Source organism: Bufo gargarizans, chromosome 2 (assembly GCF_014858855.1).
Source record: "Bufo gargarizans isolate SCDJY-AF-19 chromosome 2, ASM1485885v1, whole genome shotgun sequence".
Taxonomy (NCBI): domain Eukaryota; kingdom Metazoa; phylum Chordata; class Amphibia; order Anura; family Bufonidae; genus Bufo; species Bufo gargarizans.
Genome location: NC_058081.1, coordinates 579297189 through 579324276, shown reverse-complemented (window position 1 = coordinate 579324276; position 27088 = coordinate 579297189). Strand labels below are relative to the sequence as shown.

The 27088-nt window shown below is 45.2% G+C and overlaps 1 protein-coding gene across 2 annotated transcripts in view; it reads right to left on the bottom strand.

Annotated features, from left to right (window-relative positions):
• KIRREL3 (kirre like nephrin family adhesion molecule 3) overlaps positions 1–27088 on the bottom strand; it is an 863226-nt gene that overhangs the window by 26827 nt on the left and 809311 nt on the right. Inside the window, exon 13 of one of the 2 annotated variants that reach the window (XM_044281769.1) lies at positions 7990–8025. The exons of the other annotated variant lie outside the window; for it this stretch is intronic. Within the exon in view, the coding sequence (XP_044137704.1) occupies positions 7990–8025 (36 nt within the window). The remainder of the gene's footprint in view (positions 1–7989; positions 8026–27088) is intronic. 2 annotated transcript variants of the gene reach the window in all.

Here is a 27088-nt window from a genome sequence, read left to right as displayed (position 1 = left end):
ACACATGACTCGGCCTCTTCCATTTACACACACTGCACCTGCACTAAACTCCCAACAGTGCTAGAGCAGACGGCAGGTGGAGGAGGCTGAGCGATGTCTCTGGTCACATGACCCTCCATCAGCAGCCATTTTATGGACAGGATCTCTGTGTGGACAGCACAAAAGACTTGGCAAACAAGGAGGATTCCCTAAAGAAATACATAAAATGGGGCAGAATTTCAACATAGTCTATAATAGTACATGCCATATAGTCATCTTACAAACAATAACCAGAAAGTGGCTGACCCCTTTAACTTAAAAAGAGATACTGGCATTTATCTCCTTTGTGGTGGCGGCCATTTTAACAAATGTGACAACAGGAAGTGCAGCCATATTGAACTGGCATTGTTATTGATTGGACAGGGGCCGCTGCCAAAACAGCCCCATTCAGAGCAATATAACTGATTTTCAGTCAGAGAAATTTCGTCTGTAAATATCCCCTTATTCTCTAGTCACATCCAGAGCTGCACTCACAATCTGGTTAGACACAGAACGTCGGGTTAGAAAGCTGGAGAGATAATACCATTCATGGTTCACACCCATTTACTGGGTAAGGGGCCATCTGCTGCTCTTTACAGTCCCCCCCATAGTCTGTGTCCAGCAGTATACACTACTTATATATTATATATATATATATAGCCCGTCCATTATAAAACGGAAGGTGACACAAATCATAGCAGGGGTCATCTGGACGCGGTGCTGGTGGTCATCGCACTGATGGACGTAGATGAATGAATGCAGATTTTTGAGAGCCCCCCAACCCAAAAAACTGAAATTAATTTTTATATAATATTAGCTTAATGACAATCACACATGTTCTTTCATTACCGTATGTTTCCCTCAGCTCAACTAAAAAAGTAACTGAAGCAAAATGCCCCCTCCATTGCACCCCTATTACCAAGAGTTCAATATCCCCCCTCAAAAATGAGCTGGAAATATTACAAGAGTTGTCTTGAATGAAATCTAAGCTATCTCAGTCTTTTTCTGTCACCCAGCTTTCCCAAGGGTCTGCACCATTTTGTAAAATCAATATCAACATCCTTCTCATTCTTTGTTTAGTCTTACTGCTCTGCCTGTTTTCATTGTCAGTGTTTACTGGTAGTTCTTGCATTCTATCCCTGAGCCCGGGTTGTCATTTTGTGTCAGTCTATACTATAGCTTAGACATTGTATTCATGAATCAGGAGGCTCAGGATTAACCAAGCTACAGATCCCTCTCAGATAGAAGAATGCTGTAGAGCTGGTAATTGTGGGAGTGATTATAAGGGTCCATTCACACGTCCATATGTGTTTTGCGAATTGTGGATCTGCAAAATGCGGACCGCACATCGCAGGCACTCTCATAGAAAATGCCTTTTCTTGTCCGCAAATGCGGACACATTCCGGCCCCTTTGAAAATGAATGGGTTTGCATCTGTTCCGCAAAATTGCGAAACGGATGCCGACCCATTTTGCGGATGTGTGAATGGACCCTGAACAGGATGAAACCATCATATAAACCCTGTGATGACCATCAGTGACACCGCTGTATTTGGGGTCCTTGGGGGATCTTTAAGGAGATGTCTTGCCTTTTGACTTGTGTTCCCATCGCCATTTGATCGCCATTACCGACTTCCCCTGTGTGATAATTAGACATCTGCATTCTGTGCAGCAAAGACATTTTCTCTTCACATGAAATGGCCTCATATTACATTTGTGTTCCCAGGAGAGCGGAGAGGAGACTGGACAAGGACAGAGCAATGGAAAATAGCGGAATTTTAAGGACTGGATAAGACGGTGACCTCAGTACAGTAAGGGCTCATTCAGACGACAAGAATAGGACATGTTCTATCTTTTTTGCGGGGCCACGGAACGGAGCAACAGATGAGCTGTCCGCATCTTTTGACTGGTTCCGCATTGAAATTAATGGGTCCGCACCCGTTCCGCAATTGCAGACCGATTCATACGGTCGTGTGAATGAGCCCTAAATATAAGTATATGCATGGCCTAGGAGAATCAGCTGTGTAGCGGGTCCTTTAAATATTTAAAGGGAAACTCTTAAAGGGGTTCTACTATGCAAAATATTCTACAGTTCTTAAACCAGCACCTGGATCTGAATACTTTTGTAAATGCATGTAATTACAAATGTAGCATAGCCAGTGAGTTATTCAATAAAATATATCTGTATAGCGCATCTGCTATTTGTTTTTTGTTTTTTTAATGTCCGGCTCACTGAGAAGGCCGCACATGCTCAGTTCCATCTTTCAATTGCCTCCTGAGCTGTGAGAGCTGCAGCAGAAAGGGCACGCCCACTGAGCTTCAGCAGAAAGGGCACACCACATGCGCTGCCAGATTGATGTAAATCTAGCAGAGCAATAAATGTGGAGATCTCTGGATCCATGTGAGGCACAAGACTAGTTCTAGCTTTGTTAGAAAGAGATTGTCATGTGCTATATGATGTCTGATTTTCACATTTGACATGAGTCATGGGATAACCCCTTCCAGATACAGTTTTCCTTCTTTGTTATCACTGTTGAATTTGCGCACATTGCATGCAGTTCCAATCCTGACCACAAGGGGTGAAAGCTGCATTTATTATGAAGAATGTTGAGAAAATCTACCTAGATCTACATACAATTGTGAGTAATATTACAAATATTTTGCTTTCATTCTAGGTTGAATACTGTAGTCACACTCAGAGCTGCACTGATTCACCATACTGGTGGCTGATGTCATGAGCAGTGTGCTCAGCAGAGAAGCTGTCCCGCGGCGCAAGAAACCATCCAATAGTTTGGATCAAATTCAGAGGTTTCATTCAGCAAGTGGTACAACGCGTTTCGGGGACAGTGGTCCCCTTCATCAGGTACAGAATGCTTGCACTGCCCCCTGAAACGCGTTGGCACACTTGCTGAATAAAACCTCTGAATTTGATCCAAACTATTAGATGGTTTCTTGCACTGCGGGACATCTTCTCTGCTGATCCACTTGTCTTGGAGTGCAGGAATTCAGCTTGGGCCCCCTTCCTTCAGTGCTTTGAGGCCAGGGGCAGGGGAGCACATCACCTTCATGCTGCCTGAGGCGAAAATTGAAATGACACCCCACCCTCCCCGTGCCAAATTCTTGACCTCACCCCTTCCCTCCAGCCAGAGGGGTAACTTGACCAGCATGCACTTTCTATAATACTGGTGACTTCTTATGAGGTACAAGGGTCTTTGGGCCCCCTCGGGCTCCTGGGCCCGGTAGCGACTGCTACCTCTGCACCCCCTATAGCTACGCCCCTGACCCTAGGCATCCCTGACCAGAAGTACCTGTGTCCTTGGCTGCACACCATCCGTTTCAAGAGGGGGGTCAAAACAACCCCAGATGAGCTTACACTAGAGTTGTGCCTACGTATAGCACAACTACACAAGGTGAGCCTCCTTATTGGAGACATTTTCTTATTATATACGTATGTTATTACCCTATGGTGCGCCTTCTTTGTGTTTCCTAGCTGAACACAGCCTGCACAACCATATGAGCAGTGTGCTGACACAGACTACCACAGTTTTTCTGCCCCCCATAATCTATCACAATCGGGCACAATATATATCTACGCAGAAAGTGACTGTGCAGAGTCGGCTGTATACTGATTTATACACTACACCTTTCACAATGCACTGCTGCAGAGCACGAACAGTCACTGAACCATCACGGGATGATAGGATTTGAGGTCCTGAGCCTAAGAGCCAAGGTGAAGCCAGCAGAATTGTGACAGCAGCTTTGGATGGAACTAGAGTACAATAGGCCTTTTTGTTCTCACATCCACATGGTAGTAAGTAAACTACATGTCTCTCCTGGGATATGTGTGTTCTACATACCTACGGACTGCTAATACTGTACAGGTGAAACTCGATAAATTAGAATATCGTGCCAAAGTCCGTTTATTTCAGTAATGCAGCTTAAAATTAGAATTTTGTGAAAAGGTTCAGTATTCTAGGCTCAAAGTGTCACACTCTAGTCAGCTAATTAATCCATACCCCCTGAGCAAAGGGTACATGAGATTTTGACTTTGGGGTTTTCATAAGCTGTAAGCCATAATCATTCAAATGATAACAAATAAAGGCTTGAAATATCTCACTTTGCATGTAATGAGTCTCATATGTTAGTTTCACCTTTTAATTTGCATTACTGAAATAAATGAACTTTGCACAATATTCAAATTTTTCGAGTTTCACCTGTATATCCTGCTCATTTGCACTGTATTTTCACCGCACAGTGGAAAGGGTTAATGAATACTGAGATACTTTTGGGACTTTCTAGCTAATGAGAAGCGGTTAAGTTTCCACAGCTACCATAGAGTTTAAAGAAGAGCATGTTTTGGAGGGAAAAAGCCAGACTTATTTACTACCAAAACCAGACAGACTGACCTGGTTTAGCTTAGGCTACTTTCACATTAGCGTTTTTTTGTGGAAAATGCTTCCGTTACCATAATACAACCGCATACATCCGTCATGAACGGTTCTGGTTGTATTATGTCTTCTACAGCCATGATTGATCTGTCATGGACACCATTAAAAGTCAATGGGGGACGGATCCATTTTCTATTGTATCAGTCTTGTGTCTTGCTCCGCACCACATCGTGGACAGAAAAACGCTGCTTGCATTTTGGTGCATTCTATTTCGTTCAGTTCAGTTTTGTCCCCATTGACAATAAATGGGGACAAAACTGAAGTGTTTTCTTCCGCTATAGAGATCCTATGACAGATCTTAATAGCGGAATTGTAAACGCTAATGTGAAAGTAGCCTAACTTACTATGTCTAAAAACTTGTTTTTGTCTGGAAAAATTGCTGTGTCATTGCCATTGAGAATCATTAAGACTATGAGAGACCAGAATTGTAACATTGTATCTGTTTGTGCTGAGTTTCTCCACTCCACCCCTCCCACTAGAAGGTTCTAGTTCAGCTAGAAACTGTATAGAAAGAGAACAGTCAGTGCCTTGCTCACATTGTTGTTCACTTCAGTTCCTCCAGTAAAAAAGCACACTTTAGACCTTGACTCTCTGGACTTATTATATCCCATTAGGGTGCACCACGTCTTACCATCCCTTCAAGAGAGCAGCAAAACGTGGTGACCCAGTGTAGCGTTTGGGCCACCCACAACCCTGCCACTGCAGATGGATGTGGCTGGTGGTGGACTGCCTCTGCTGTTACTTAAGACAGTTATGTATGAGAGGCAGGTGTAACAGTATGGTCTATAGGGAAATATAGATGAGAACAATAGACAACTGCTGTAGTAAGGCTGGCTATTCACACTATGGACCGACAGCTATCCGAATCCCTGGTACACATGCCTGCTCGGCTGAGCATACATTTGTTCTGAGTGGGGAGGGCGAAGTAAGATGTGCCTAGCAGAAACTTAGCAACAAAAGGATCAACCAAGTTGAAATCCAACTGCCCAGTCCTTATTTGTCCTTTCCCTGAGGGATCAGTTCAGCCCCAATGCATTCAGAATGGATAAGGATCTGCTCAGAATGCATCAGTTTGCCTCCATTCCGCTCTGGACGCGGACAACAAAAAGCTGCCTGGCGATGCGGAGCCAAACGGATGCGTCCTGACTTACAATGTAAGTCAATGGAGACGGTTCCGTTTTCACTATATGGTGCAATTAAAAACGGATCCGTCCCCCATTGACTTTCAATTTTTGCAGATACAAGACGGATCCGCACCGAACACAGGTGTGAAAGTAGAGTTACACAACAAATTTGTGGGTTTAACAGATATTAAAAGGTATACTTACCAACGTTTCAGTTGGCGAAATCGGGGCATCTAAGCCCAGCCCCAGGAACGCCCTGACCCCTCCTGGGAACATCAGTTAGCCATTTTTGGCCCAGGACAGTCCTCTACTGCTGATTGTTCAACAGCGGTGACATACTGGTATATGGCATGTGACCGCTACATCCAATCCCCATCCTCAGCCGTAGACTACTGAGGAGAGCGACAGGCCGGAGTGGTCATGTGCCATATACCGACATGTCACTAAACAAGCAGTGGTACGAGGCGCTGGAGACAGAGGTAGGTATAACATTTGTTTAATGAGACCATTTGGGGGCCTTGTCTGATATTTAATATTATCTAGGACAACCCTTTTAATTTACAAGATGCCTGAGGCCTTCTCACCTATGCAGATCCCATAGCGAACGTGGCATTTCTATGGAGAATAGAAACAAAAAACAAAATCCCCAGGAACCTCCAAGCCATCGAGTCACCTTCTTTGCCCAACTTCATAAGACCTCTGCCGTTACTAGAAAGCTGGGTGGCTGTCAGGACAGGGGTTCATAAACTTTCCTAGAGGGCTGAATGGCAAGTCCAAGAGGGCAGTAATGCATCCTTGGCTCCCCTAATGTTGCATATATTCCATGCAGATGTCTAGGAAAGCTGGGTGTTGAAGCTTTATGCGGATTTGTTGTAGACATTTCTGTGCCTGTCCCATTCATCTGTATAGGGCTTGAAGAAATCCATGCACATGATGTAGAAACAACCCCATTCACATGTATGGAACTGATGTTCAGTGGCAGACTATTTCTGCAACAAATCTGATGCATGTGAATATACCCTGGTAGTAGAGTATTGGTTGTCACACAGCTTTTCTAGAGTCCTGAGTGGTGAACCAGCGTGGCTGGGCACTGTTACATCTCTATTTACTTACCTGCCATACTGGAAATTAATCAGGCTGTGTGACAATTCCTGTCTTAGCAGTAATGCATGCCATATTGGCTGTCACCCAGCTTTCCTAGAGTCCTCAGTAGCAAATCTCTCTGGCAAATCTCTGCGGGCCGCAATGCACAAACACCCACCGTGGGGCATGCGATCCAGCCGTTCCGCAAAAAGATAGGACATGTTCTATCTTTTTGCGGAATGTAAGTATGAGACCAAACCCCACGGAAGCACTCCGTAATGCTTCCGTAGGGTTCCGTTCCGCACCATTCCGCATCTCCGGATTTGCGGACCTATTGAAGTGAATGGGTCCGCATCCGTGATGCGGAATGCACACGGAACAGTGCCCGTGTATTGTGGATCCGCAAATGCGGTCCGCAATACGGCCACGGAGTGCACATGTTTGTGTGCAATAGGCCTAAGGGTCCATTCACACGTCCGTAAGTGTTTTGCGGATCCGCAAAACCCGGCAACCGGCTATGTGCACATTGCCGGCACTATAATAGAAAATGCCTTTTCTTGTCTACTATTGCAGACAAGAATAGGACATGTTCTATTTTTTGGCGGAACGGAAGTGCTCCTCTGCAAATACAGCGCATTCAGGCCCCATTGAAAATGAATGGGTCCGCACCTGTTCCGCAAAATTGCAGAACAGATGCAGGCCCATTTTGCGGACGTGTTAATAGACCCTTAGGGGGTGTTCACATGACCGTATTTTGGATGTGGACCAATTAAGTTTAAATTCATGGTGTATGTTCCGTATGTTCCGCCGTCCCACAAAAAAATAGCACATATCCTATTTCTGTCCGTTTTGCGGGACCTGCAGAAGGGTAAATATGGGATAAACACGGTCGGTATTTGTGGACCGCAATGCGTATATGGTTGTGCGAAGGCCCCCTTATGCAGAGATGCATTTCTAGCTTCCATCTTGCTGCATAATATGACTGATTTGCCATTCAGAAGACTGGGAAAGCTGGGTGAAACCCCCTGATGAAGCTGCTGTATTGGTCGCCAGCCAGCCTTTCCATTCACAGACTTTTTACTGGCGATTTGTTCCTTTGGAGGGGAACGGCTCTTGAGGTACATAAATACATGAAGCCACGTTACCTGTGAATTTACAGACATTTCTAAAGTAAGGTAATGTGGGAGACTGAGAAGTGTGGGAGGTTCTCTTGAGAGTCTTCTGCCCCCGGGAGTCAGACACCATCTCGGTCACTCATCATGGTGAACACACACAGAGAACAGGGAGGGATATTCACCTGGACGTTAGGAATCCATACCTGGTTCCACACTTGCTCCTGACCGCGCGTTCCGACCTGTTTAAAGATAAAACAGGTGTCTATAGCCTGGCACGGCTGAAGTTTCGGCATGCTACTACATAAGATTCACTAAGGACTCAGCTAACGTCAATGACAAATAGTGGGGGAGGGGGGTCACTCATACACCGACATTAAATCAGCGTCAGTTCTCGGCCACCCTGAGTGGCTCTCATATTTTAGGTCCATTCCTTCTGATTAAAGGCAGAACACATTTTCCTACATTCAAGCTTTGAAAATATATAATCTACTTAATAAAAAGTGACACTCAATCAAAACTATTTAGGTTGAGCGCTCCGGACGGGAGAGATTTAGGGGTCCTGGGCGAGGGATGACATTTTAATGGATTCCTTCTCAAGGCAAAAGAGCAAGAATCCATTCGGGACGTCGGCCCGTTTTGGGCACTGAGCCTGAAAAAAAAAAAGCTAATGAATTTCCAAGTCTAAATGGCCAGAATTGAGTCAGTGAATAGCTGAAGTCATCTAAAAGTCAGAAAAAAAAGCTCTGCTGTGTCCCCCTAGATCCTCCTGATGACTCCCACACACCCTGGAGAGTTTTCAGGGGCTCCAAACCTTTTGAGAAGTAAAGATAAAGGGGTTTTGTCACTTTGGCAAATGGCATTTATTATGTAGATAATAATACAAGGCACTTACTAATGTATTGTGATTGTCCATATTGCCTCCTTTGCTGGTTGATTCATTTTTCCATCACATTTTACACTGCTTGTTTCCATGGTTACGACCACCCTGCAATCCAGCAGCGGAGGTCGTGCTTGCACATTATAGGAAAAGGCGCCGGCCTCTCAGGTGGCCGGGACCACTGGAGTGCGTATAGGTAGGTACTTTTTCCTATATTGTGCAAGTACGACCACCTGCTGGATTGTAGGATGGTCATAACCATGGAAACGAGCAGCGTATGATGTGATGGAAAAACGAATCCAGCCAGCAAAGGAGGCAATATGGAGAATCACAATACATTAGTAAGTGCATTGTATTAACTTTCTCTACATAATAAATGCTATTTTCTGAGGTCAGACAACCCTTTTAAGTCTCCTTCTGTTTCCATCTTTCTCTGGTTTTTATTAAAAACAGCATGCAGTGTAAAGCATGGAGGTTTCCATTCTGGTTGCTTTCAAGATCCCTGCTTGCTGTCAGTATGAACCATTCTTTCTTTACATCCAGATACTGATGAGTTTCTTGCAGTGTATTAGTCTAGACCAGTGCACGCCAACGTGCGGCTCTATAGCTTTTGCAAAACTACAGATCCCAGCATGCCCTGCCAGTTTAGGGTGGTATCAGGTTGAAGATCACTGGTCTATGCCTGTGATGGCTAACCTCCGGCACTACAGTTGTGGTAAAACTACAACTCCCAAGATGCACACTTGCTTGGCTGTTCTCAGAACTCCATAGAAATGAATGGAGCATGCTGGGAGTCGTAGTTTCGCCACAGCTGGAGTGCCGGAGGTTAGCCATCACTGGTCTAGGCTAATAAACTGTGAGATAGATCTATCAGCAGCACAAACCTCTCTCCTGTCCAGATAGTTTGCTACAATGTATCAGCGCAGGTAAAATACACTAATCTGGGGTCCAGGCTGTGTATTTCTAGACTGGATACTACTGTAACAAACCCTCAGCTAGGAGCAGGAGTAGGTCAGGATGTGAATTTCTGGCTTTGAATTCACAGACAGCAAGCAGACAAAATTAGCATTATTTTTTTTTAGAAAGTTGCAGCAACGATCGAGCTTTTTACTGCACCGGCCCTTTAATGTGAGACTCTCCATGTATCTCTCTGCCGGAATAATAAAATCTATACCTAGTGCACAATTTGGTTAATGCTGTCGCTTTGTGTGACAGGATCTTGACGCCTGTGACTGTGGGATCCGTATCTCGCTCCGGCAGACAGCAGAAGACACTTTTAATTTGTGTCATTTTTTTCAATTTGTGTCTTGTGTGACAGATGTCGTCCTATGTCGCTGCCTTGTGGGTCCAGATTAAGAGAACGGCCGGAGTCTTTATTAGTTTTTACTGGAGGGAAAGAAAACCGAGAGACGCAGGCGCTTTACCTTAAGTGTCTCTTTCCAAGGGTAGCCGTTGACAGCACAGACCCTTCACAAGACACTGAGCGCTCAGGAAGAGACCTGCCCTCCAACATATCTCATCTTCTATATCGGTTTCTGGGAAAGCTGGGTGATAAGTAAAGGCTGGGGCTGCTGACTCATTAGAGCGGTACAAAAGGGGGCGTGCCGTTACCCCTAGGGGGTCTGCTCTGTCTGCAACTGCCATGCCCTCTGCAATTAGATGGACAGGACCAGGCCGTGAAAACATCATAATGCCTGGCCCTGATTTCTCCTAAAGTCAAAGTGCGGAGGGCGCGGCATTGCAGAGAGAGCAGAGCCTCTGGGGGTAACAGCTGAAGATCAATTGCATATATTAAACTTCACTTTTCTGAGCAATGCGGGCACATATGATCATAGGACCAACACAGATGTCTTCAGCTGCCAAGCGCACATGTAACAGGTCAGCCAGTGTCATAGGTACAAATCTGCTGTTAAAGAGCACCAGTCAGCAGGATCAACCCTATCAAACTAGGCATACTGTCTGATGCGGTTGATCCTGCTGTTTAGTCTTGTGAAAATCAGCTACAGCGTTCCCAAGAAAAAAAGACCTCTATTCTTTATGCTAATGAGGGCTTAAGTGCACGGAGGGGCATGGCCCAAATTATGTTACGTCTCAGATTTCAATGGTATGGTATAGATAGAGAGAAGGCTGGAGAATACAGATGTGACTGTGGTACACAGACATGGATGTGGTGCATAGTAGTGTGGCACTATAGTGTGGGGGAGAACATATGAGAATTGGCGGTAGTAGAGATGACATGGATGTGGTGCATAGTAGTGTGTGTGGCACGCATAGTAGTGTGTGTGGCACTATAGTGTGGGGGAGAACATATGAGAATTGGCGGTAGTAGAGATGACATGGATGTGGTGCATAGTAGTGTGTGTGGCACGCATAGTAGTGTGTGTGGCACTATAGTGTGGGGGAGAACATATGAGAATTGGTGGTAGTAGAGATGACAGGGATGTGGTGCATAGTAGTGTGGCACTATAGTGTGGGGGAGAACATATGAGAATTGGCGGTAGTAGAGATGACATGGATGTGGTGCATAGTAGTGTGTGTGGCACTATAGTGCGGGGGAGAGCATATGAGAATTGGCGGTAGTAGAGATGACAGGGATGTGGTGCATAGTAGTGTGGCACTATAGTGTGGGGGAGAACATATGAGAATTGGCGGTAGTAGAGATGACAGGGATGTGGTGCATAGTAGTGTGGCACTATAGTGCGGGGGAGAACATATGAGAATTGGCGGTAGTAGAGATGACATGGATGTGGTGCATAGTAGTGTGTGTGGCACTATAGTGCGGGGGAGAACATATGAGAATTGGAGGTAGTAGAGATGACATGGATGTGGTGCATAGTAGTGTGTGTGGCACTATAGTGCGGGGGAGAACATATGAGAATTGGCGGTAGTAGAGATGACAGGGATGTGGTGCATAGTAGTGTGTGTGGCACTATAGTGCAGGGGAGAACATATGAGAATTGGCGGTAGTAGAGATGACAGGGATGTGGTGCATAGTAGTGTGTGTGGCACTATAGTGCGGGGGAGAACATATGAGAATTGGCGGTAGTAGAGATGACAGGGATGTGGTGCATAGTAGTGTGTGTGGCACTATAGTGCGGGGGAGAACATATGAGAATTGGTGGTAGAGATGACATGGATGTGGTGCATAGTAGTGTGTGTGGCACTATAGTGCGGGGGAGAACATATGAGAATTGGTGGTAGTAGAGATGACAGGGATGTGGTGCATAGTAGTGTGTGTGGCACTATAGTGCGGGGGAGAACATATGAGAATTGGTGGTAGTAGAGATGACATGGATGTGGTGCATAGTAGTGTGTGTGGCACTATAGTGCGGGGGAGAACATATGAGAATTGGCGGTAGTAGAGATGACATGGATGTGGTGCATAGTAGTGTGTGTGGCACTATAGTGCGGTGGAGAACATATGAGAATTGGTGGTAGTAGAGATGACAGGGATGTGGTGCATAGTAGTGTGTGTGGCACTATAGTGCGGGGGAGAACATATGAGAATTGGTGGTAGTAGAGATGACAGGGATGTGGTGCATAGTAGTGTGTGTGGCACTATAGTGTGGGGGAGAACATATGAGAATTGGTGGTAGAGATGACATGGATGTGGTGCATAGTAGTGTGTGTGGCACTATAGTGCGGGGGAGAACATATGAGAATTGGCGGTAGTAGAGATGACAGGGATGTGGTGCATAGTAGTGTGTGTGGCACTATAGTGTGGGGGAGAACATATGAGAATTGGCGGTAGTAGAGATGACAGGGATGTGGTGCATAGTAGTGTGTGTGGCACTATAGTGCGGGGGAGAACATATGAGAATTGGCGGTAGTAGAGATGACAGGGATGTGGTGCATAGTAGTGTGTGTGGCACTATAGTGCGGGGGAGAACATATGAGAATTGGTGGTAGTAGAGATGACATGGATGTGGTGCATAGTAGTGTGGCACTATAGTGCGGGGGAGAACATATGAGAATTGGTGGTAGTAGAGATGACATGGATGTGGTGCATAGTAGTGTGTGTGGCACTATAGTGCGGGGTAGAACATATGAGAATTGGTGGTAGTGGAGATGACATGGATGTGGTGCATAGTAGTGTGTGTGGCACTATAGTGCGGGGGAGAACATATGAGAATTGGCGGTAGTAGAGATGACATGGATGTGGTGCATAGTAGTGTGTGTGGCACTATAGTGCGGGGGAGAACATATGAGAATTGGTGGTAGTGGAGATGACATGGATGTGGTGCATAGTAGTGTGTGTGGCACTATAGTGCGGGGGAGAACATATGAGAATTGGCGGTAGTAGAGATGACATGGATGTGGCACGCATAGTAGTGTGTGTGGCACTATAGTGCGGGGGAGAACATATGAGAATTGGTGGTAGTAGAGATGACATGGATGTGGTGCATAGTAGTGTGTGTGGCACTATAGTGCGGGGCAGAACATATAAGAATTGGCGGTAGTAGAGATGACATGGATGTGGTGCATAGTAGTGTGTGTGGCACTATAGTGCGGGGGAGAACATATGAGAATTGGTGGTAGTAGAGATGACATGGATGTGGTGCATAGTAGTGTGTGTGGCACTATAGTGCGGGGTAGAACATATGAGAATTGGTGGTAGTAGAGATGACATGGATGTGGTGCATAGTAGTGTGTGTGGCACTATAGTGCGGGGGAGAACATATGAGAATTGGTGGTAGTAGAGATGACATGGATGTGGTGCATAGTAGTGTGTGTGGCACTATAGTGCGGGGGAGAACATATGAGAATTGGTGGTAGTAGAGATGACATGGATGTGGTGCATAGTAGTGTGTGTGGCACTATAGTGCGGGGGAGAACATATGAGAATTGGTGGTAGTAGAGATGACATGGATGTGGTGCATAGTAGTGTGTGTGGCACTATAGTGCAGGGTAGAACATATGAGAATTGGTGGTAGTAGAGATGACAGGGATGTGGTGCATAGTAGTGTGTGTGGCACTATAGTGCGGGGGAGAACATATGAGAATTGGTGGTAGTAGAGATGACAGGGATGCAGAGCAGTGCGTGTAGTACTATAGTACAAAACAACGTAGCTGTAGTGCAGACTGCTGTCCATGGTGCTGAAATTAGCAGTGAAGGGATATGGTTGTATGGGAGATTGTATGGTGCAGGGACATTGATATGGTGCACTTGAGAATGTAGGGACATGGCTGTAAATCACAATGTATGGTGCAGGGACATGGGTGTAGATAAGATTGTAGGATGCAGGGACATAGCTGTAGATTACAGTGTAGGATGCAGGTACATGGCTGTAGATCACAGTGTAGGGTGCAGGGACTTGGCGGTTGATCACAGTGTAGGGTGCAGGTACATAGCTGTAGATCACAGTGTAGGGTGCAGGGACATGGCTGTAGATCACAGTGTTGGGTGCAGGGACATGGTTCTAGATTACAGTGTAGGATGCAGGTACATGGCTGTAGATCACAGTGTAGGGTGCAGGGACTTGGCGGTTGATCACAGTGTAGGATGCAGGGACATAGCTGTAGATCACAGTGTAGGGAGCAGGGACATGGCTGTAGATCACAGTGTAGGGTGCAGGGACATGGCTGTAGATCACAGTGTAGAGTGCAGGAACATGGTTGTAGATCACAGTGTAAGATGCAGGGACATGGCTGTAGATCACAGTGTAGGGTGCAGGTACATAGCTGTAGATCACAGTGCTGGGTGCAGGTACATAGCTATAGATCACAGTGTAGGGTGCAGGGACATGGCTGTAAATCACAATGTTGGGTGCAGGAACATGGTTGTAGATCACAGTGTAGGGTGCAGGGACATGGCTGTAGATCACAGTGTATGGTGCAGGCACATAGCTGTAGATCACAGTGTAGGGTGCAGGGACATGGCTGTAAATCACAATGTTGGGTGCAGGAACATGGTTGTAGATCACAGTGTAGGGTGCAGGGACATGGCTGTAAATCACAATGTTGGGTGCAGGAACATGGTTGTAAATCACAGTGTAGGGTGCAGGGACATGGCTGTAGATCACAGTGTAGGGTGCAGAGACATGGCTGTAGATCACAGTGTAGGGTGCAGGGACATGACTGTAGATCACAGTGTTGGGTGCAGGAACATGACTGTAGATCACAGTATAGGGTGCAGTGATATGGTTGTAGATCACAGTGTAGGGTGCAGGCAGTGGTGTATCTTGGTTTTGTGCTGCCCTAGGCGAGACTAAACTCGGGCACCCCCTAATATAAATTTGACCCACCCCTTCCTGTCACGGCCAAACCCCTTCCTCTGTAAACCCCACCCTTCCTCTTTCGGCTCCACCCTTTTCTGTTTTGCATAACAATATTAAGAAATTTATCGCGATAACGATATATATATCGCAATAAATACCCGTTTAAAAGAAAAAAACACAAGGGGACGTTATACTGTATGGGGGCAGCCTCAAGGAGATGCTATACTGTATGAGGCAGCCTCAACGAGACATTATACTGTATGGGGCAGCCTCAACGAGACGTTATACTGTATGGGGCAGCCTCAACGAGATGTTATACTGTATGGGGGCAGCCTCAACGAGACGTTATACTGTATGGGGCAGCCTCAACGAGACGTTATACTGTATGGGGCAGCCTCAACGAGACGTTATACTGTATGGGGGCAGCCTCAACGAGACGTTATACTGTATGGGGCAGCCTCAACGAGATGTTATACTGTATGGGGGCAGCCTCAACGAGACGTTATACTGTATGGGGCAGCCTCAACGAGACGTTATACTGTATGGGGCAGCCTCAACGAGACGTTATACTGTATGGGGCAGCCTCAACGAGACCTTATACTGTATGGGGCAGCCTCAACGAGACGTTATACTGTATGGTGCAGCCTCAACGAGACGTTATACTGTATGGGGGCAGGGGCAGCCACAAGGAGACATTATACATACTGTATGGGGGCAGACATAAGGAGACGTTATACTGTATGGGGGGCGGGGACCGGGGCAGCCACAAGGAAAAACTAAACTGTATGGGGGCTGCCACAAGCAAATAGTGCACTCTGCACTGTGTCATAAATAAATGTGGTATGTGTGTCAGACTGTCTATGGACTCAGAGTCTCACTCTCACTGTGCACGTGCACTATTTGCTTTTTAACTCTCTCGTCTCACTCACGTTTGTTCCTCTGCCTGGACCTGGTCCTGGACACTCCTCGCAGGGTAGGGTCAGGCAAAGTGGCCATCTCTGTTCTATGACGGACAGTGTCGGTGTGTGAGGAGGGAGCCGGTCTGGAGAGACTTTTACCGGCTGGCTGTGGCTGCCGCTTGTGTTGTGAATATTTCTGCTCCTACTGCGCTTGCGCCGAGCCGTCTTCTTCGCGCATACGTAGTGGGCCGGAATATTCTGCTACGGGGGAATCCTCCGCGCCTGTGCCGACAAACCCCCAGCAGAGCCAATCAGGAGCCGAGGGGAGAGACGCACCTCCCACGTCACTACTAGAAGTGACGTGGGTAGCAAGGCCGGGTAGTTAAAAATTCCGAAAACACAGGGAGGAGGGAGGAGGAAGTAAGTCACTCCTTCACTATGCGGCGCCGGCGATTCTGCCGCTCGCAGCGGCATAGTGAAGGATCGGCAAGCATCGGACAAAGCAAGGGGAAAAACTAACTAGGCAAACAAGGCATTTTGCCGCCCCATTGGCAAGTGCCACCCCAGGCAAATGCCTTGTTTGCCTCATGATAGATACGCCTCTGGGTGCAGGGACATGGTTGTAGATCACAATGTAAGGTACAGGGACATACCGTAGCTGTAAATCACAGTGTTGGGTGCAGGAACTTGGCTGTAAATCACAGTGTAGGGTGCAGGGACATGAATGTAGATCACAGTGTAGGGTGCAGGGATGTGGGTGTAGATCTCCATGTAAGTTACAGGGACAGGTCTGCAATGTAGGGTGCCAGGCCATGCCTGTACAGCAGCAGATATGGCAGCTGTAGCTGTAACACCCCAGAGTTGTGTTACGAAACTCTTTTACCCCGCTACAACCTGTTAAAAGCATTAACATTGTCATCTAATGTAATTTCACCTCATATTCTCACAAATGTGCATTGTAAGCCTTGTTAAAGGGAGTCTGTCACCACTATATGACCATATACAGCACTTACATGGCGCTGTAGCACACCTTTGTTATTTTCTTTAGACATCCAGAAGCAGGAAAAACAACATTTATTTCCCCAGACAGCAGAAAGACAGCGCAGAAGCCAAATTCCTGCAACAGTATAGAGCTGACAAGCAGACATGCTTTTCCTGCAAGCTCCAGGTACATGATAGAGCAGAAGGTATATTCCTGCCACACATTGCCAATACCTGCTGGGACCAAAGAATAATGCTATATCTTGCTTGGATGAAAGTTACAACCAGTACAGACAAGTTTGAACTTCACCCAAAGTCTGGATCTCAATTACTGCTGCAAATCCCTCTATTACTACCACTATCCTCAATTTATTGCGAGTGAGCCAGGAGTCCAGCCGTACCCAGGTAGGAGACACCGTTGACACTATTACCACTACCATACAGAGACATTACACCACTCTGGCATTCTTAAACTGGGGCGTGAGTTATAACATCTTTGAACAGCCCTGTGACAGTACCCTGCGCACGCTGCAATTGGCGTCACAAACAAAACTATAGACTATTATACCCGCATCCTGGTCACTGCATAGACAGATGTAACGGTGGTATAGGGCAGATAGGAGACAAATTCAAGGTAAGGGTCAGAATAAGGTCCACACAATGGTTCTGTGTCTATGAATGCTCTGTAGGGCAGTCACACAGGTCCATCCGCTCACTCTCATTGTCTTCCTCTCCTTCTATTGGTGCAGACAGACCCATCTGGCTCTAAATCCCCTGCAATCTCCATGACACCATCTGACCGGGCATCCACAGCCTCAGCTTAGGTTGGAAGGTGCCCAAGGCTAATTCTGAGCAGTTCATTTAGTTCCGATTCAATCTAGATGACAGCGGCGTCTATAAATCAGAGTTTAATGAGCGCTCTCCACCTGCCTGCCCCGCCATTTAATAAAATCCGTGCTGGCTTGGAGGCCCTCCAACAAGTAGCGCATCTTTAACCCCTCACTGGCAGTGCAGGCAACTGTTACTTAACACTGTAAAACTTCAGGGAACTTATAAGGCAGAAGCAGCAGAGAAAAAACACATCTACATTTCCTCCAAAAATCTTTATCTTCTCCCTGGTTGTAAAGTCACAATTAAGAGGACCTGTAACCTCGCCTGACGTGTGTATTTTAATAACTACTTGCATTCCCCATGTAAAGCCTCATGCAGACGTCCGTGGAACGTGGTCCGTGAGATATCGGACTGGCATTGCAGGAGTGCACGGCGTCATTGGTTTCTATGATCCGTGTGCACCTGCCATGCCAGTCCGGTATCTCATGGGCCGTGTTCCACGGACATCTGCATGAGGCTTAATACCAATACTGAGACATCTCTTCCTATGACATTTATGAAGGAGGTCCAGATGAGTGTTTCCAGTTGGGGGGTGTCCCTGCACTGTCTGACGCTATTCAATCAGTGCTGCCAGTGTCACGCTGTGCAGGGATGCGCCCTCAATGGGTAACACTCATCTGTAGCTTCATTGCAAACTGCTGGCAAATCCTTTATAATTTCTAGTAGGAATAACAGAGTAATTGAACAACACATAATTATAAGAAAAGATGCCCAAGAATTGTTATTGAATAGAGTACTCGTTCTATGACCTGCACCTTTGTATTGTGTGCCTATTTGTCCAGTATGATGGGGCAGGTCATAGAACACGTTTTTCACCTCAAAAAGGGTGCTAATCATCAACAAAAGCTATTTAATTGGGAAATCTATTGGATGTTTCTATGAAAAACATGTGCTCCTTATGCAAGTATGATTTGATATTACATTACTAACTGCTCATCTTAATTTTTGCTATTTATTATTTTTTCTGGTTTGATTACGTAATTTCTCTCTTTAGGTTCAGCAGTAATATAGTAGTTATATTCTTGCATGTAGAGGCAGTATTATATTAGTTATATTTGTGTACATAGGGGGCAGTATTATAGTAGTTATATTCTTATACATAGAAGGCAGTATTATAGTAGTTATATTAATGTACATAGAGGCAGTACTATAATAGTTATATTCTTGTACATAGGGGCAGCATTATAGTAGTTATATTCTTGTACATAGTGGCAGTATTATAGTAGTTATATTTGTGTACATAGGGGCAGTATTATAGTAGTTACATTCTTGTACATAGGGGCAGTATTATAGTAGTTATATTCTTGTACATAGGGCAGTATTATAGTAGTTATATTCATCTACATAGGGGGCAGTATTATAGTAGTTACATTCTTGTCCATAGGGGCAGCATTATAGTAGTTATAATTGTGTACATAGGGGGCATTATTATGGTAGTTATATTCTTGTACATAGGAGCAGTATTATAGTAGGTATATTCTTGTACATAGGAGCAGTATTATAGTAGTTATATTCTTGTACCTAGGGGCATTATTACAGTAGTCATCTTTGTGTACATAGGGGCAGTATTATAGTAGTTATATTCTTGTACATAGGGGTAGTATTATAATAGCTGTATTCTTGTACATAGAGGGCAGTATTATAGCCATTATTTTCTTGTACATAGTGGGCTGTATTATAGTAGTTATATTCTTGTACAGGGGGGCAATATTATAGTAGATATATTGTTCATGGGAATGTAAAATCTTTTATAAGGGGGATATTTTAATATATATTTAAAAAAAAGTATCGCTAATAAAGGAATGCAGTAAATCATAACAGGTTACAAAAACATTGAAGGTGATATTTATCTAAGAAAAGTTCTCCTTTAAGGCAGAGATGAGGCTTTAAGTAGAACATGGATCAATAAGAGAAACATTATTGAGATGACAATATTCATATTTTATGTGATTTAATGTGCGGCTACAGCAGTCATTTAATCTAAAAGGTTTCTCGGATCACACTGAGGGTCATTCTGTGAGATGACGTATAGTGAGAGTTTCTGCCAAATAAGACGTTTCCTTGTGAGTGGTTACCTGTTACACTTTCTAAAACCTCCGGCAGCTGTGATTACTTATCCCCGCACAGATTCATTGGGGAAGATTTATCAAACTGGTAGAAAGAAAAACTGGTTTAGTTGCCCATAGCAACCAATCAGATTCAACTTTTTATTTTCTAAATGAGCTCTGAAAAATGAAAGGTGGAATCTGATTGGTTGCTATGGGCAACTCAACCAGTTTTCTTTTCTACCAGTCTTGAAAGATGTTCCCCACTGTTTGTGGGCAGCAGGTTCCTTATTACATAAGATGATGTGCCGCCCACGAAGGATGATTTTTTTGCCATGACTGAATGATATGATTGTCTGTTGGGTGATTGGCGGCACTTTTACACTAGACAATTATCGGGAACTAGCCTTTCTACACCGGTCATCTCCAATAATTGTCCTGGTGATCAGCCTGTGTAGAGGGACCTGTAGTTAATGGAAGTCAGGGTAAGTTAAAAGGGTTGTCGGGTTTTCTATATTTATAAACTTTCCTCAGGATGGGTCATCGATACCAGATTGGCGGGTAGGGTCACCACTTGCTTCACACCAAAAAAGGACATTCTATCCAGGCAAAAAAAGTACTCAGGGTACTTTCACACTAGCGTTTTTCTTTTCCGGCATAGAGTTCCGTCCTAGGGGCTCTATACTGGAAAAGAACTGATCAGTTTTATCCCCATGCATTCTGAATGGAGAGTAATCCGTTCAGGATGCATCAGGATGTCTTCAGTTCAGTCGTTTTGACTGATCAGGCAAAAGAGAAAACCGCAGCATGCTACGGTTTTATCTCCGGCGAAAAAAACTGAAGACTGCCTGAATGCCAGATCCGGCATTTTTCCCCATAAGAATGTCTTAGTGCCGGATCCGGCATCCAAAATACCAGAATGCTGGTATGCGCAGACCGGTAAAAATGTTAAAAAGATACAAGGCGGATCCGTCTGTCCGCGTGACAAGCAGAGAGACGGATCCGTTCTTACAATGCATTTGTGAGACGGATCCGCATCTGTATCCGTCTCACAAATGCTATCAGTCACATCCAGATCGACGGATCCTGCAGGCAGTTCCGACGACGGAACTGCTTGCCGGATCACACTGCCGCAAGTGTAAAAGTAGCCTCAGTCAGTCACAGGGACATGTCGGTCAGCTGTACTGACTGACTGGAGGTGAGAGAAGCCTCAGTCAGTTGGTGGCTGCAGCACATTGCTGTTGTCTGAGCATAGAGACACTGAAAAAACGGACACCCAAGCGTCTGTCCAGGCCCTGCGCCAGACAGAGGACATGGTACCAGGAAAACGCACTGCCCAGGCTAAAGCCGGAAGTCTGGTCACCCTATCAGACCCCCACCAATGTGATATTGATGGCCTATCCTGAGGATATGTCATCAATATATTAAAAACCTTCAACCCCTAAAAGGTAGATATCCACAAACTCAATAATATAATCTCGGCTCTGCTACATATGCATTTCTATCTGATTCTTCAAAATGGCCGATCTGGCGCTTCCTTCCTCTCCGTCTGTCCTGCACTTTCTGTAAACTAATACGACATGAGAGGTTGGTGTCAGTTTTCACCTTGAAGGCTCCTTCGTTCCTTCTACTACATTAGCTGCCATAATAACCTTACAGACAATGTAATGAGGTTCCTGTGATGAACTGTGCGAGGTGTAATATCTTACCAGGCCCTCTGGCAGCCAGACATTACACAAGTCAAACATCTTCAGTCTAAACTTCACTAACAAATTGTCTTCATTTTCCTTCCTCTTGTAGAGGATCTGTACTTGTGGAGACATTTCTAGTAAAGCATTTAAATGCCGTGGGATCCGAGTGACAGATTTGTGCAACATCCATGTGGCCGCAGGCGTCTGCGATCCAAACAAGTGTGAAATGTCGCTGACATGATGGGCCCTGGATAAACACTATCTTACTATATATTGAAAATCTTTTCTTCACCTGATGTAGATGCAGATAATTTCCCTGAGGGAAGTCTCCAAACTGACAGGGACTCTGAAAACACTTGGCTATATTGATCTTGAGTTACAGCTTTTACTCCGATAGCATCCAAAGCTGCATTCAAAAGTTTTGCTTAGGCAAGATTTAATAATGCTCTGCGGATCAGGAGTCAGAGAGAGATGCACTTCATCTTCACACCTGAGCGTTACCTGGTGCACCTTCTACGTCCTTAGGCCTCATGCACCGACCGTATGTATTTTGCGGTCCGCAAATACGGATCCGCAAAAAATACGTATGACGTCCGTGTCGATTCCGTATTTTGCAGAATGGAACAGCTGGCCCCTGATGGAACAATACTATCCTTGTCCGTAATGCAGACAATAATAGGGCATGTTTTTTTTTGCGAAACGGAAATCCGGACATACGGAAACAGAATGCGCACGGAGTAACTTCCGTTTTTTTTTGCGGACCCATTGAAATGGATGGTTCCGTATATGGTGCGCAAAAAAAAACTGAACGGAAACGGAAAGAATATACGTTCGTGTGCATGAGGCATTAGGGTACAACCACATGATGTGTGGCGCGGCTGCGCTGCTGTCGAATGGGCCACAGCGGGCTCAAGTTAACTAATTACAACTACACTGTTTGGTCGATCTGCATTATTAATGCTAATCATATTGCAGATGCTGCACAACCTTTAAAGGGGTATTCCGGTTATGTAATATCCGCTATCCTATCTATTAGATCGGTAGAGTTACTACCGCTTGGACTGCCACTGATCATGAGAACGGGGACACGCCGTGGACCCCCTGAAATAAACAGGCGTGCGCACCATTCATTTCTATGGGAATTCCAGAGATAACCGAGTACAGCGCTCATCTATCTCCGGAACTCCCATAGAAATTAATGAAGAGACCGTGTGCATGCCGGACCGGCCTCTCTCTTCATTTTGAGTGCCTCCACAGGATATGTGATCCCCGTTGTTGTTATTGGGGAGGGTCACAGCGGTAGGACCCCCACAGATTTAATATTTATCCCCCATCCTGTGGAGAGGGGATATCTTTACATAACCAGAAAACTCCTTTGTGCAGTACTAATTAGTTATTGGAGCCCGTTACTGCTTCTATGGCCTTCTGTAATCCACCACAGTGCGGACAGGCGTATTGTAACCGCTTCATGAGATCGCAGCATGTGGCTGTACCCTAAGGCTACAATCAGACGACCGTAGCGTTTTGCGGTCTGCAAAACACGGATATCGGCCGGCACTATGATAGAATTGCCTATTCATGTCCCCGATAGGACATGCTCTATTTTTTTTGCGGGGCAGCGGAAAGGAACTATGGATACGGACAGCACATGGTGTGCTGTCCGCATCTTTTGCGGCCCTATTGAAATAAATGGGTCGGCAGCACCTGTTCTGCAAAATTGTTGTCTAAGGCTTATTTCACACGAGTGATATGGCACGAGTCAGCGTCTGTTCAAGGGAAAAAAAATATTATGGCTTTGCATGCAAGTTCTCTCAGTTTTGTCTGTGACTGTGTTGAGTGATTCTGTGCAGATGCAATCCGTTTTTGGCCTCTTTCACACTACCGTATGGCTATTTCAGTGTTTTGCAGTCCGTTTTTCACGGATCCGTTGTTCCGTTTTTTGTTTCCGTTGTGTTTCCGTTTTTCCGTATGACATATACAATATACAATATACAGTAATTACATAGAACAAATTGGGCTGGGCATAACATTTTCAATAGATGGTTCTGCAAAAAACGGAGCGGATACGGATAAGACATACGGATGCATTTCCATTTGCATTCAGGTTTTTTTGCGGACCCATTGACTTCAATGGAGCAACGGAATGTTATTTGCGGCCAAATATAGGACATGTTTTATCTTTGCACGGAACAGAGATACTGAAACGGAATGCATACGGAGTACATTCCGTTTTTTTTGCGAACCCATTGAAATGAATGGTTCCGTATACGTCCCGCAAAACGGAAAAAAAAAATGGTAGTGTGAAAGAGGCCTTTGCCTATGGCCTCTTTCACACAAGCCAGTTTTCTGTTCAGATGCGATGCGTGTGGTAAACGGACAGCATCCCGACTGAATCCTGACCCATTCATTTAATTGTGTCTGTTTTTCACTCATCATCTCAGCGTTCAGGAGAAATCGCAGCATGTTCTATATTGTGCATTTTTAACACAGCTCTGGCCTCATAGAAATAAACGGGGCTTTTGTCAAAAATGGAAGCTATCCGGATGCAATGTGGTTTTTTATTGATGGTTGCTAGGAGATGTTGAGTGTTATTCTTGTTTTTTTCATGAATGCGAAAAACGCTTTTTAAACTGATTACATCAACACAGAAAATGCTTTAACACAATTGAAGACAATACTGAGTGAACTAGCATGATTTTATCCCTCAACTGACTCATTCCATATTGCTTGTGTGAAATACGCCTAAGGCTGAGTTCACACGGGCCAGATTTCGGCACGGGTGCAATGCGTGAGGTGAACGCAATGCACCCGCACTGAATCCGGACCCATTCATTTCTATGGGGCTGTGCACATGAGCGGTGATTTTCATGCATCACTTATGCGTTGCGTGAAAATCGCAGCATGTTCTATATAGTGCGTTTATCACGCAACGCAGGCCCCATAGAAGTGAATGGGGCTGAGTGAAAATCTCAAGCATCCGCAAGCAAATGCAGATGCGGTGCGATTTTCACACATGGTTGCTAAGATGACAGTCTATTCACTGTATTATTTTCCCTTATAACATGGTTATAAGGGAAAATAATAGCATTCTTTTATACAGAATGCTTAGTAGAAGGTAAATTGAGGGTTAAAAAAAAAAAAAACACATTAACTCACCTCCTCCTCTTGATCGTGTAGTTGCCGTTCTCTTCTTACTTCTTTAATCATGAGCTGCCGGCTAAAGGACCTGTAGTGACGTCACATCACATGGTCCAATCACATGGTCCATCTATAACAATTTTTTTTTTTAACCCTCAATTGACCTTCTACTAAGCATTCTGTATTAAGAATGCTATTATTTTCCCTTATAACCATGTTATAATAATTACATCTACACACCACCGAACCCAAACCTGAACTTCAGTGAAGAAGTTTCGGTCTGGGTACCACATTCAGGTTTTTATCACGCGTGTGCAAAACGCATTGCACCCGCTCGATAAAAACTGAACAACGGAACGCAATCGCAGTCAAAACTGACTGCAATTGGGTACCTACTTGTGCAGGTTTGCCGCAGTACACCCGGGCTGCATCCTGAACAAATCCGTCACGCCCGTGTGAACCCAGCCTAACAGTGCATCGGAGCTGAGATTGATTAGTGAGGGGACACAAGGGCTCAAGAGCCATACAGGATGTTCTGTCCAGACACTGAACAAGCAGGGAGGTCCTGCATCTATAGACATGAGATATTTATTTGCAGACCACCGTCAGATTCAGCTAAATGTAATGATGTCTGTAATGTACACCACTAAAATAAGCGGGATCTGCCAAGTTTATGTCCAGAGTAAATGGGAAATCAGAATAGTAAATGCAGCTTTGGGTGTAACTGAAGAACAAGACCTGATGTAACTATAGATCAGTACACAAGTAAAATTATAGCTAATAGTATTTCTTTTTAATTTTTTACTCAGCAAAAAGTTGCCAAATCTTTCTGCATCTTTTTAAGCTCTGAACCTGTTCCAAAGGTTAATAGTATTTTATCAAAGGCGGCAATCTAATCCAGCACGGTAGAGTGGATTGATCCCGAGGTGCGCTGCCAGCCGTCTAGTTATTATTCTTTATAATGCACTGGAGCTGTGGGCGCTGCTCACACCTAACGACAGGAGCGCTGTCATCTCTTATGGCGGTTTTGTCTGCTTTATCAAATGGACATTCACATTCATTTATGTTCATTCTACAACTACCATTGCATCTCACATTTGCAGTAGATAGATCCAGCAGGCTGTTCCAGCCAGGAGCAGCCTGCCGGATCTGGCTCTGCAGGACGCCGGTGGAATGCCGTCCAGCCCCATTAACTAGAATTGGGACTGTCAGAGATCCAGTTGCAATTCGGGCAAATATGCAGAGAATTGGCTGGAGAAAATACACTGCGTACAGCGGTTTTTGTTCGTCTGCTTCTTGGCATGTTTGCCAGGTTAAGGCGGGATCTCTGCCGGTCCCAATTATAGATAATGGGGCCAGCGGGAATCAGGTAGCGTCCGGCAGGGCCAGATCCAGACATCTCCGGCAAGCTGCTCCCTACCAGTGCCTGCCATGTCTAACACAATGTGAATCAAGCCTAAATCTCCCTGACTTGCGCACAGTGTCTTGGACCTGGGGGTACTACAAATTGTTAACCACCCTGTTCCTACCCTCTTGGTAGGATTGGGCTGGCCCTCCTTCCTGCCAGGAGATACAAAGGAGAGGACGCAACCTGCAGTGCTCCTGCTTCTGACACAGATTTCTTCAGAGAGAACTACTCCAAATTGCCCTCAATTAAAGCCTTGAGGTTCCAGGCAGCAGCATGAACTGCTACTTTCAGCATTGAGGACGCTGCTTCAGGTGTGGAACTACAGCCAAGCCACCCTTCACCACACAACCACTAGGCCAGTATCATCTAAGTGCTGAATTACCACACACCAACCTGCCTCCATATTCTTGCTGGTGCCAGAGAAGAAATTCACTAATGCGTGCTGCTACTGTATGTATTAAAAGTTCTATGTTGGGCTTAGAAAAAAGGACTTTGTTATGTTTAACTTTGGCCTCTTTCTTCACTACTATAATTCCACTGCACCGATTCCCAGGGAGCAGCAGCTTGATGGAGTACACCGTGAGTACAACATTTCATCAGGGCCACTACCACTCCTATCCTCCATCCCGGCTCCTCAGGGGTCGCTGCATAAGTTACAAATACCGATCTAAATCAGCAATGCTGGAGAGCAGAAAATGCTCTATATATACGGGCACTAAACCATCATAGGCAAAAAGATAAAATGAAATGTAACGTGGGCCATTTTATTTGTCTGTTAGTTAGTATAAAGATGTCAGGAGAATAAAGGATCGGGCATGTTGAATTTCAACAAGCCCAATCCTTTGTCGTCATGGTAGAGCATGCATGTGTACAGGGGAGTCAGGAGGAATATCTGTCGGCTGTTGAAGATGTATGGCCAGCTTTACAGTGATTCTGGACAGATTTTCGGATGTGTAATATGCAGTAGCGGTAATTCTGTGACCTGATAACTTGGCACGTGGTCGACTTTAGCCTCAGATGACGGTCTTTTTTATAGAATAATTGGGGTCCTTTAGGTAACTTACTGTAATGTGCAGCAGTGCGGCAGTTTTTTTTGTCAGAAAGGCCACTTCCACAGTATTTAGTCAGTAGTTTGCCCTTTTTGGCAGGCGGCC